General features: G+C 45.2%; 1 protein-coding gene across 1 annotated transcript in view; it reads right to left on the bottom strand.

The window, feature by feature from the left end:
• LOC117484684 (pleckstrin homology domain-containing family A member 5-like) overlaps window positions 1-12,378 on the bottom strand; it is a 157,534-nt gene extending 145,156 nt beyond the window's left edge. The window contains 3 exon segments of the mRNA XM_034133104.1: window positions 11,310-11,367; window positions 12,062-12,138; window positions 12,260-12,378. Of these exon segments, the coding sequence (XP_033988995.1) occupies window positions 11,310-11,367; window positions 12,062-12,138; window positions 12,260-12,351 (227 nt within the window). The 5' untranslated portion in view covers window positions 12,352-12,378.
• Window positions 12,379-13,688: the final 1,310 nt, after the last annotated feature.

The raw sequence follows: 13,688 nt of genomic DNA, 5'->3' as shown, positions 1-13,688 counted from the left end.
AAATGAATCTGAATTTTTCGATCTGTTACGATTATAAACTGAAGCAATATAAAAAAGAGCCCCATTAACTGAGTTTCAGCATATCCGGTCATAGTCCGGTAATTACCTGCTAATGGAAACTCTGCTACACAATTCTTATTGAAACATGACCGGTACATTTCAAATTTGTCCGGTAAAATAAATTCTTTCCGCAATAGTAGTCCAACCCATAGTCAGCACCGCAGCATCCTACATGCACTGATCTGAGGCCTCCGGTCACTGAGCAGGAGTAACAGAGATTCTCAGAGAGCATCAGATGAAATGTGGTTAGCCGTGTTTTTGGGCACTCTGAATGCTGAGAGCATTCCTGCATCAAGGTCAGAAGTTTGATTGGCTGTCGACTGTCAGCAGAGCCAGAGCGAGAGGCAAACAGAATCAGCTACAACTCCCTGACATTTTCAAAGGCTTCATTTTAAAATAAGAACATCGCATAACATCAAAAAGCCATTCCCACTCCTTAAAAACAAAAAGGGGTACTCCACTATTCTCTGATTAACTGTTCACCCTGAACACATCATTCCTATTGCTGCAATTTGAAGATAAATTAATTCCATGATTTTGCAAATATTGTCATAGGAATTACAATCAAGCCTTTAATCTCCAATAGTTTCACAGTTATCACGCCAATCAATAGTTGTTTGAGGGTGGAACTCCCAGATCTGGATCACTACCAAAATCAAATTGACTTTTTGTTGGCTCAAAGCCAATCAGTCCAGCATATTTATTGGTGAAGCACAATTTAAGATACCCTGCTTTCAGAGACGCAGACAAACTAACAAACAGCCTTGCTAGTTCTCCAAAATACTCTTTATGAACCACACACTCTGGGAGTTCTCAGGACGCTCAGCAGTGAACCTTAACAGAAGCTGTGGTTGCATGGCAGGATAACAAGATATTTTGAAGTTGCAATTTAGTTACCTCTTATTGATGCAAGTCAAATTTCAGACTTGATCTGACCATTAAAGTATTATCATATCGAATGAACTTCCACTGTATATGAAACTGAAATATGGGAAACTTGGAAACTGATGCACAAAGCTGCAAGGACCTCCTCTTTGATGCAGAAATGCATTTTGGTTTTCAATTCTTCACTGTGTTAGCATATAGCTTAAGTAAGGGGCTGCAACAAGCCGATAGAGTAGAAGAGACACAATGAGAGAGAATTTGACGGTAAAAGCTTTACTGACTCTGACACGCACCTGACCTTTGACCTCTGACCGTTAACAAGCGGGGGCTGGTTTGTGCCGTTGTCATTTTCCCTGAAGCATTTAGAGATGAAAGAGGAGAAGAGGTTTTCAAAGCCTAGCTGTGCTGCAGATCCCCATGATACTCCAGCTCTGTGCTAATACACAGACAGATGAATACAACATGAAGAGAAAAGGACACAGGGATGAAATGAAAGAGAATCAGTCTAACCTGGAACTGACACTGAAAAGAGAGGAGGGGTAGTCATCTCAGTACTTCCCCTCCAATCCCCACTGCACATCTGTTAGTTTGCACTTTTGCATGGGCAAAACTATTATCCAATATATATGGATTTACAAAAGCTAAGCTACATTATGTGCAGATTCTGTGATGTGATGATACCAACAGCCAACAATAGGAGCATGCTACTTTGAGGACAGCAGGCAAGGGAGACATGCAAGAAAGCAATGGTCAATCATCCATTCACACACACACACACACACACACACACACACACACACACACACACACACACACACACACACACACACACACACACACACACACACACACACACACACACACACACACACACACACACACACACACACACACACACACACACACACACACACACACACACACACACACACACACACACACACACACACACACACACACACACACACACACACACACACACACACACACACACACACACACACACACACACACACACACACACACACACACACACACACACACACACACACACACACACACACACACACACACACACACTTGAGATTGGTGAATGTGCATGTTGCCATCCCAGCTGAAAGATATTTCTTAACCAGATGGCACTCAGAGAACGCAGACACTCGCCACCGCCGTTTCCATTAGTGACAAATAATTGGTGTGTTTGCTCCTTGATTCAGATGCACTCTATAATATAATGGTGGAGGTTATGAATGATTTCTGACTCTGAATTCTTCAGCGCTACTGTTTCAGTCTATTCGGTCCAGTGAGTATTCACGAGCAGGCATGAAAACAGCACTTTAATCAATGGTACATTCAAAAGAAAACAACTTCCTTATAAACATGCATGCACAGACACCATACATACACACACACATGAAGAAGAATTACCCTTCTTCAGCTCTTTATTGACTTGCCGAGCATCATTGAGTTTTACACAGTGAGTCAGGATCAGCAGCTGGCTGCTTTTCATTGTGTTTTCTGGTGCGCAGGAAGCTACACGGATACATTATTTTTACTGAAATTAGACTGTTCATTTGTGGTGTTCCCAAAGGACAGACAGACAGACAGACAGACAGACAGACAGACAGACAGACAGACAGACAGACAGACAGACAGACACACAGACACACAGACAGACAGACAGACAGACAGACACACAGACAGACAGACACACAGACAGACAGACAGACAGACACACAGACAGACAGACAGACACACAGACACACAGACAGACAGACAGACACACAGACAGACAGACAGACAGACAGACAGACACACAGACAGACACACAGACAGACAGACAGACAGACAGACACACACACAGACAGACAGACACACAGACAGACAGACAGACACACAGACAGACAGACAGACAGACACACAGACAGACAGAGACACACACACAGACAGACAGACATGAAACACTGAAATGGAAGAGATAAATAGGCCGACAGTGGTGGTGGCATGTCAGTACCACTGCCCCCTCTCTCTTCTCAATGTCAGTTCCAGGTTACACTGATTTTCTTTCATGTCATCCCTCTGTTCCTTTATGTTCATTCTGTATTCATCTGTCTCGTCCTCATTTATCTCCACATGCTTCACAAACTATGGCCTGTTTGTTAACTGTTCTAATACAGATGTCAAAGGTCGACTGCATGTCAGAGTCGGGAGATCAAATTCCAAAGCAGCCAGGGTGAACATTTGACCCCAGAAACACTTCTACTCTAGCTGTGTGTTGCAGCACCTCTTTAAAGTCATATGGTGCTTACACAGTGAAATATTGAAATGCAAAAAGCATTGCGGCAGCAGATAAAGTACTTGCAGCTTGTTCATCATTATATTCACCTTTTCTCATGTTTCAGTCTCACTTGGGGGAAGGGGGGGGGCTACCACTGTGTTAGCAACCTGACCAATACTATATGGTGAGGAAGTGAGCACAACAATTGCTCAGAGAGAAGGTCACTAGCATCACAGGACGTCCTGCACAAACCCGCTTTTTTTTAATAGCAAGCTACCAACAAAAGCAATCACCTTTCTTTCTTTAACTCATCCCAGATGCTAAAACAAATGGCAACCTGCAAAAGTATGTTGTGCACAAAGCCTAACAATGAACATGCAGATGTTCCTCTGTTTGCTTTCCGAAAGGATTTACTAGTCTCCTGTTGGTGGTTCTATCCGCAGTGGAAAAGGAAATTCTGGGTGGCAAAGTGAATCGAGTCTAGGTAAATGTACACTATCACCACTATCTTCTCCCATGCCGTGGAAAGGCTGCATTAGTAGAAGGCAGATTGCAAAAAGTACCTGGTATGCTGAAGCATCCCAAACCACAGCAGCTTCTCAAAACATCAACATGGGGCATGTTTAGTGTTCAAGCATCTGACCAGTGTTGTGGTGAGTTCATGTTTCCCACAAAGCGTTGGAGTGACATACCAGCACAGCATATGAAGTCACAGGACTGTGCTCTGCTGTCTTCTATCATCGTGTGCAGTGAAGAGCTTGACAGCTGCCTCCATGACACTGCATGTGTTGCTATGCAGTCCTGTGTCCACAATGTTCACAAGCAGGCCAGCTGTAGAGAAGACTCTCTCAGCTGGAACGGAGGTGGTGGGTATAGCAAGGTATTCCTTCGCCAGGACACTGAGTTTTCTGTACCGTCCTTACAGGCGCGCGCGCGGGGGGGGGGGGGGGGGGGGGGGGGGGAGAGCACGCTCGTGAACTGTTAGCGCCTGAACCTCGCAACGGGGTAACTGCGGAGTGCATTTGCGCCACCTTTGGGCATAAGATGAGGTTTGAGTCTGCGTGATCTGCGTGTAGGGAGGGGCAGCAGCCATATCATTATCTAGAACTAGCTAGATCTGATGGATTTGGACATAAACGCGAGTGAAGTATAACCGGACGCGAGAGAGAGATCAGCACCTGCAGCTCTGCCTGCTGTGAGGGACCGGTGAGCGGAGCAAAACACACCTAACACACTTAGCTATAGGGATGGGTACCTCGGGGCTGAATTATTAAAGACCGTGGTACCGTTAAGCTCCGACGTTATCGGTATTTTTATCGGTACTGGAGACATGTAAAAAAGATGTCATATGTATTATGCTACATAAACATTATATTGCTGTTTTAGTTTCGCCAACTCCGTTTCTAACATGCAAAAAGACAAAAAAATGCGTCGATGATGTATTTTCGATCTCCCTGTCTGTGTGTGCGAGGGGGCGGGGCCGTTTACACACACGCGGCTGCTACATGCATGCAACACACACACGGCAGAGATGGCGGAGAGAACTAAGCGCTCCAAGGTTTGGTTATATTTGACCCGTCTCGATGTGGACAATGCTCGTTGCCAAAAGTGCAATCAACCTTTGGCATGTTAGGGCGGTAACACGAGCAATCTGTCCAAACATTTAGCTAAAGTGCACCACATCCAGACGGAGAAATGCACCGTTTGACAGCCTTTCCGTTGCCCCATCCACGAGTAACGTTTCCACGTCAGGTATGTTATGTATGCTAGCAGCAACACACCGAGTTAACTACATTATACAAACATGGGTTGATGATTAGAGTTAACCGAGTTATTTATTTTGTTAAAGTTTCAGCTACAATGAAACAACCCACCACTCCCACCGTCAGTGGTCCAAGCCAAATACAAGCCCAAACCCTGTTCACGTTAGCACTAGCAGCTAGTGGGAGGATGACTGAGGAGAGTCTGAATGCTTGCCACTTGGCCGTGACCACGTTCATAGTGAAAGGCCTACACCCCTTTGCAACAGTGGATTCCAAGGGCTTCAGGTAACAGTTTGTCAAAATTGAGTTGTATTAATTATTAGGATAAAGTAGTAGTATAAAAGGATTGTATGTTATTCGCATCACTCTAAACACAATAACTCAATAATAGACTGATTCATTTTTTTTTAACACTTTCTATATGCAATTTCTTCAAAATACAAAGTTGTGCTTTTCTTACACACAGTATAAATAATAGTAGACAAAGAAACATTCCTTATATGCCTTTAATCCAAAAGCATTTTTACTTCCTTTACTGCAGGGAAATGTGCAAGGCACTCAACCCCAAATATAGCCCTCCTTCCAGGAGTTACCTCAGTGACACATTCATTCCTACCTGGTATGGTATAGAAAAGGCCAATGTGATCAGTGAGATAAAGGACGTGCCAAAGCTTGCCATCACATCAGATGGGTGGACCAGTCTCAGCCAGGACCACTACCTCACTGTAACAGTGCACTACACACTCCAGGGCATCTTAAAACAGAAGGTCCTCCACACAAGAGCTGTATACCAATCACAAACCGGTGAAGTAGTTGCAGAGGAGATCTCTGACATCCTGGAAGACTTTGCGATAGAACCAAGCAAGATTGTAGCTGTGACTGTTGACAATGCTGGTAATATGGATGTTGCCATGAAGAAGCTGCACATCCTAAAAATAGGATGCTTTGCGCATACTTTAAATCTGGCAGCGCAGACAATCTACACAGTGGCTGCTATTGATAAATGGGCAGCCAGAATCAGAGCAGTGGTTGTCTGGTTCAAGAGATCCTCCATGTCAGCTACCACCTTGAAGGAAAAGCAGCAGCTCCTTGGTAAGAAACTATTATTTAGAAATTCCCAAATTTAACAATTTAATTCAATTTTCAAGTGTCCAGTACTTACATGTATGTTGTTTTTGTTTCAGGCCTTCCACAACACTCCTTGATCCTGGATGTCAAGACCAGGTGGAATTCCCTCTATTTGATGATAGAGAGATTTATGGAGCAGTTTCCAGCGATCCAGGCTGCAGCTTTGGATCCACGACTGCAAAAGGCTATGACAAAGGACAACCTGGACCGCCTGAAGGATGAGGACTTTCATAAGGCTGAGGAGTTTGTCAAGCTCATGAAGATCCTGTATACATCCACACTTTGTGTGTCTTATGAAAAAGATGCCACCTGTGGACAAATGATACCCATCCTCCAAAAACTTGAGGACCACTTCACTTTGAAACATGAGGACACAACCTTTGTTTCAAGCATCAAAGAGAAGGTATGGGGAAACCTCTCAGGACGATATCAGGGGGAGGATATTCAAGCCTTTCTGCATGAGGCCACAGCAATGGACCCCAGATTTAAAGGAAGGCTGGTGAGTGATGCCACCTGGGACAGGCTAAGGAGGAAGGCAACTGTTGAGGCCAATGTGACAGAAGCAACACCATGGCAGACAGACACAGAGCAGGAGGGGCAGTCTGAAGGAGAGGGAATGGAGGAGACTCCTCCATTGTTTAAACCAAAGTGTGCCTTGGAGGAGCTGTTCTCAGAGGAGGACAGGGAGTTGAGGGTGACCACCCAAAAGAACACCTTGTCCCTCACCCTTAACGAGCGTGTTGACCAAGAGGTTGAGCTCTACAAACACCTGCTTCCAGTACTCATGGCTGAAGATCCTGTGATGTGGTGGTGGGAAAAGAGAGCTACTCTGCCCCTCCTTACACACCTTGCAACAAAATATATCTGCGTCCAAGCCTCCTCCACCCCTAGCGAGAGAGTATTTTCAACTGCAGGGAACACTATTAGCCAGGAGAGGTCCTGACTTCTGCCAGAGAAGGCAAACATGTGAATCTTCCTCCAGAAGAACTGTTAGGCCTTTTGCAGCATACCTTTATGCCCCACCTGTGTTGCTCTGTACCAGTGCCACTGTATTTCTTCAGTAAATAAAAAGCAATGTTCATTCTGTTTACAGTTCTGTCATCACATTATTTAATATTATTTGTTTAAAACATTGTTGTTTCTTTTGATGTGAAATATTATGTATTTAATTTAAATAAAAAGCAATGCTCATTTTGTTCACAATTTGTTTAATCAATTTACCTCTTTTTTTTTCTCAAAAGAACCGATAAGAATACCGTTAAAAGACCGGGCCGATAAGCGGTATCGATAAAAGTAGTAGTACCGTTAAAACCTTAACGATACCCATCCCTACTTAGCTATGGCACTGTCGTATGCATTGAATTATTCCATTTGATAATATAATCTTCGGCACCCCTCCCAAAAAAAAGAAAAAAGAAATTACAATAAAGATATTCATAACTCATATTCTCATTCCTGAATAATTTTGAATATTCGATTAATCGTTCCCATCCCTATTATTTGTATTTCTAACCAACACTGACACTTGGAGAGACCTCCTTCGGTGTATTGAGGATTCACATGGTCCTCGTATGGTCCCATTTCTCAAGCCATGTCTGCTTCCGTGGCCCTTTCCTCTTCAACAAGTTTCATGAAATGAGGCAAAGTAGTTTTTTCTCCTGATGACAGACAGTCAAACCGAATCATAACCTCCTGGGCAGCAGTAAAAAAGATCAAACCTTATACATTACAATGGGTCTTGTTAGAGACAGACTCACAGGCAGAGATATCCTGACTTTAAGGGGTTCAGTCTGTAGGGACTTGGACTTTGGACCGATGGGCCGCCGGTTCATGTCCCGATCGGACCAATAGAAATACGGAGTGTGGACTGGTACTGGAGAGCAGCCAGTTCACCTCCCGGGCCACTGCTGAGGTGCCCTTGAGCAAGGCACCAAACCCCCAACTGCTCCCTGGGGCCGGCTAGACTGGCAGCCTCTCCGCTCTGGACCTCTCAATGCATGGTCATGTATGCATATATAACTGTGTTTATTGTAACTATACAACACAAAATGCACGTGCATGTGTGCACAAAATATAACTGCATGTATTTTATGTCTAACAATAGCATGTGCGTGTATAAAAAACAGAGTCGAAAACTGAATTGATGAAGGTCCATCTTCTTCTTTAAGGCCCAGGGGCCTCATTTATAAACGTGGCGTACGCTCAAAACATGGTGTATACCAATTTCTAAGCAATTGTTGCGATTAGGGATTCTCCGATCGCCAATTTTGAGGGCGATCAACACAACAAACACGTCCGAGTTCAAGTTGTGTTCTCTGTATCAGCTGAGCCCCTGTAGCAGCGTGGAGCTAATGAAGCTAACGGGGCTAACGGAGCTAGCAGAGAGACCACTAGCAGTTTGGTACTTCCGTTTCATTACAATGACTTCCGTTACAGCCAGAATCCCCCTCACACACATAGGTGAAACACACATAGGTGTGTGTGTATATGTCTGCATCTGTAGCCTGTTATTGTCTCATTATACCACACTGTCAATTCATTAAAGTAAATATATAAGTCATCATGAACACAGGTCTGTCCATCAGACAGAGTGCTGTGCCTCCTATCATTAATGGACGTCTCTTTAAAATGACTGCTCAGAGAGGATTTCTCATTTCTCTAACCAAGAGAGTTCTCACGTGCTATGGGTGAATGTTGGAGCAATTAGTACGCTGTGCAAGAGAAACACCTTGGCAGCACTGCAAAATGTTGGCAATCAAAGAAAACAAATTGAAAGACGGTTGGAAGACATTGTAATAGCCTTGAAATCTGTAAAACATGCAACAACCAAACTGAAAATGTGGCTCAGCCAGCCCAGCATGTTTCAGTTCTCCCTGAAACAACAGTGGTTTGGACTGTGGAAGTCACAAAGCAGAAACAAGAGGCACACACGGTCTCTTCCTCATACTCCACTGGTGCTTTGCACGCTCTGAAATCAGGAGTGCGTCTTTGCAGTCAAATTAGTGGGGTTTAAAATCAAATCAGTGGCGGCTATTAATATGGGCGACATGGGCGGTTGCCCAGGGCGGCATTTTGACGGGGGCGCCATAAGCACAATGAAAAAAAGAATGTGGGGTGTACATTTTTTATGCACGTAATTTCTTATAGTGTATTGTTGTTGGTGTTGGTAGAAGGGGGCGTGGGCGCCCTTATGACAGAAGGCAGCTGGGATGGAAGGTCTCACACTCAAAGAAGGGCGGGGGTGATCTCAGGTCGCCTCACTATGTGGGAGAGAGGGGGGTGGCGGGTAAACTATCTCTATCAAATAAACACTTTCGATGTTTATAAAGTAGTACTGCAATTAGTGAAATTAATCTCACGCCTCGAAAGTCATTCATACAATATAAATAGTTTTTGCAGATTTTTTTCCCCCTGGCCTGGGTTGTATGAAACAATAAAGAATTATTTAAAAACTGACTACGGCAACTTGGTAGAGTCTTGACCTGTAGTTGACAGTGTTGGGGGAGGGGTACGCTATGCATTGATTCTTGCCTGGCAGAGGGCAGAGTCATCCAACATCATGGCTATAAGAGAGCAGCGGGCCAGGGCTGGAATAATGGGCTGATAGAAAAGTGACTGAGCAGGAATTTTGTAGGAATTTGAAGGATTTGAAGAAGTTGTGATGATGAAGTGTTGTTCAGGGAATGTGACACTGGGCCCACTTGTTCACAGTCAAATGCTGCTCATTGTATTCAAGAATACATGAATGTGGCAGCATGGATCCAGTCCAGTGTAAGTCAGCAATAACTAGAGACTGTCTTTCCAAATGCTAAATCAACACATTTCTGAAAAATCTATCAATTAAAAAATCTCTAGATTTTTCTAAAAGGAGGGGAACATTTACATGTACTGTGCACCAGTTCTGTCAGGCCTTTATTTTGCCATGTAAGCCCATATGGAGTTCTGCAACTCATCCCGATTGGCTCCAAGCAAGTGTGTGGCTAATAAATCTAACACAACTTTAACTCAGTTTGCCATGTTGGGTTCTGAGACTTGGCAGGGAATTAGCATGAGCAAGGCTGCAGGGTCTATGTCTGCTGTTAACATGGAACCATGAAGCAACAGGGTGAACACCATGCTGAGGGCCAAAAGGGTTTTGGGGGTCACCATTGGCCCAACAGCAAGTTGTATGGCCTTCTGAATGTCTTAATCCTGCCATGTCCATCTCAGCTGACATGTACTGTACACAGTCTCATGCTTTCAATGTGATCCGACTGCATTCACAGCTTTTCACCTGTCACATATGCAGCAGAGAGCCGTGCAGTAGCAGTAGCATCAAACGCCATGTCAGTGTTAGCATGTGTATACTGTGGTATATTTACATGTCCGTGTGCATGCATGCATGCATACATGGTATGCATGTGTGCACGTGCTGCATGCATTCATACATACCAACAAGCAGCGGTGCTGGGCTATTTATAGAGCAGCTATATTAGCTCACCATATGTGTCAGCTGCTGCTCTCAAAATGGCCACAGAGAGCAGGAGCAACAGCAGGGAAACTAGGTGGGAAAGTAGGTAGAACAAATGATAGTGCCTTGTCACAACCTCAGAGACTGTGTGTGTGTGTGTGTGTGTGTGTGTGTGTGTGTGTGTGTGTGTGTGTGTGTGTGTGTGTGTGTGTGTGTGTGTGTGTTTGCATGTGTGTGCATGAAGGCATAAACACACACACATACAGACGCCCACAGATACACACATGTACACACACACACACACTGAACACCAACAAGTAGAGCCTGTTCAGCCCAGCAGCCTGTGAGTCACACTTGCTTGTCAAACTAGCGTCTAACTGACAGAAGACTTGTTCCTGAGCAAATCCCTCTTTTGGGGTGTGTGTGTGTGTGTGTGTGTGTGTGTGTGTGTGGTTCTCTAAGAGAGAGAGAGGTGAAAGGCAAGAGCACGTCTGATAGCAGAAAGCCTCAACAACAGCACGAGAGAAGTCAAGGCAGTGCAGCTATCTGATCACACTAATTGTGTGTGTGTGTGTGTGTGTGTGTGTAAACAGAGGTATTTATGAATTCCTCCAGCAGGGCACAGAGGCTGAGGGAAATCTCTGTGCTGCCGACCAAACAAAGCAGCCCCTCAGCCACTGCTCAGACCCCCCCCCCCCCCTGCATCCAGCAGTCTCTCCATCTCTCTCCACACATTCCAACTCACTTGATGAAGCAGCGAGCCCCCTCGAACGTGTATCCTTCCTCCCATCCTGTTGGTAAATCTGTGAGGACATGAGAGGAAGACAAAACACAAGACTCAGAAACAAAGGCGCACACACACACGCACGCACACACACCTGAGCAGCAATGCAGTGTCTGAACCACAAATAGCTCATTTGCCCTTTATCGCATTCCCGCGCCCCCTCCCCATTCCCCGGAGCAGATCTGGAGGATTACTCAGTGTGTGTGTGTGTGTGTGTGTGTGTGTGTGTGTGTGTGTGTGTGTGTGTGTGTGTGTGTCAGCGCTCAGCATACAGCTGTGTGAACGCTGATGTGCATGTGACGGTGCTTCTCATCACATCTGTCCTGATGTTTTTAAGAACAGCTCTGCCGCATTGTTCTGAGCGTTCTGAGCGTTCTGAGCGCGGGGCTCCTGCAGCGGCGGCAACACATCTGTCATGTGTCACTGCAGGGAATCAGCTCCACAATCTTTTCTCGCCTACGTGACGGAACTTTTAAAAAGTGTGTCGCAAAGTGCCCAGGTTGGGGGGGGGTGCGCTGTGCGTAATGGTCCGCCAGAGGAGCGGAGGAGCGAGGCTGTTGCTCTGCTGCAGAACCTCCCTCCCGTCTCCCTCTCAGAGACATGGTCGCCCCTTTTTCCACCCTGGCGCGTGGAGAACATTTCCCAGGTGCTGCGTGCGCGCGTGCGTGCGTATGTTGGCATGGATTGAAGGAAAAGCCCTCTCGGATGTTTACCTGGAGTTTTTCTATGCCCTGTGATCACAGCCTCTCCAGTAACAGGATGCAGCCAGGTTGTGCTCTTCGCTTCTTCGCTGTTGGTGGAAGAAAACGGGGAAAGGTGAACAGAGAACCCGAAAAAAGACAAACAGGGAAAATGCGTGGGAGCAATAATCACTGCGTATCCATAAATCCATGATTCCGCGTCATATTTACTTGATGAAGAATATACGTCCATCCCGAGTCACCCCATAACTCCAAGAAGAGGGAAGGCAGGAGAGCCAGTCCGGCTGAGGATCCGCCGCCATGTCTGAGCTCTGCTGCTTTACTACAGGGCTGAGTGCGCGGCGCCGAGCCAAGCGCGCGCACGCACAATCTCGCGCCCGTTTACAAGAGACGGGAGCGCGCTTAGAGGATAAAGAACTTCTAATGATTTTTTTGTCAAGTGAGGGTAGGCGGGGGGCTCACTTGTTACTTTCTTACCAGTTCACTGATCTACCTAACAAAAGTGATGTTGCAACTTGTTCATACTCATTCCCCTTTATTCCTCTTTTGCCCCTTTTTAATTTATGTATAAAACACAACGGGTTGCGTTTTCTCTACCTCCATAATGTAGGGACATCCCTACAAATGTATTGTATCCACCTGAAACAAAGGCCCCCCCTAAAAAGATCTGTTGAACTTTGTCTTAATGCTGTGCTGCTTGTCTGCCTATCTGAATGTGAGGGGACAGACTGCAATTTACCTCTCTTTTTATTAACTACTGGCAGTGGCGGCTGGTCATTAGGGGCAGGTGGGGCACAGCTCCACCTAGTGTCAGCAGAAAGTCATTCAAATAATAATTCAAAGAAAATGCAAATAAATGCAAAAAAAAGACATCTTAAAATATATTTTAATCATCATGTTTAATCATCTGATTCGTCTGTACATTGCTGTTTTAGTCTGTGTTCTTCTAATTAGTGTCTACAGTGTGCCTATTGGGCCGTTTTGAGCGACGTGGGTCAAGCCCCGATCTAGCCCCTCTCTCTCACTGTGAAAGTGAATGGTTGCTGTAAAAACTACACTGCACATGCTCAGAGTATTTTTCTATTCAATGTGTGCAGCAATAATTATCACCATAGGGGCACTGTGCTGACATACCTACCAAACGTCATCTCATAATTCAGAGAGCTGATTGGCTGTAAGTACGTGTGCCGCGAAAATTGTAGTTGTTTGTGAAGAGGAGACGAGAGAGAGCAGCGTATAGCGATTAAAATCAGTAAAACGGAAAGAAATGAATGAAGTTGACCATCTACTGCAGCTTTGGTAGGTTCATTTTATGTCATATCTTTTGTTGATCTTCTGTGTTTTGCCTATAGGCTATTGCTCTGCTGGATCGATTGATATTGGGACCTCGGTGATGAGTGTCTGTGTTTTCCTTATACCCTTATATTCGGGTGGCAGTATACGCCGTGAAGTTGTTTGCGGCCTGCCAGTAAACCCAAAGCAGAAGAAGAAGTGACGTCAGCGGCTTCCTCAGGGACTTAGGCCGTTTCTCAATTGCGAGGATATTGGCTTCCAAGCCAATATTTCAAGGATGCGACGTCATCGAGTGCCGCCGAAGGACTGTTCCAATCTCCAGCATACTTGGAATTCCACCGAGGCC

The sequence above is a fragment of the Trematomus bernacchii genome, unplaced genomic scaffold (assembly GCF_902827165.1).
Source record: "Trematomus bernacchii unplaced genomic scaffold, fTreBer1.1, whole genome shotgun sequence".
Lineage (NCBI taxonomy): Eukaryota > Metazoa > Chordata > Actinopteri > Perciformes > Nototheniidae > Trematomus > Trematomus bernacchii.
The sequence above is the reverse complement of the archived record's forward strand: the minus strand, read 5'-3'. Positions and strand labels throughout refer to the sequence as shown.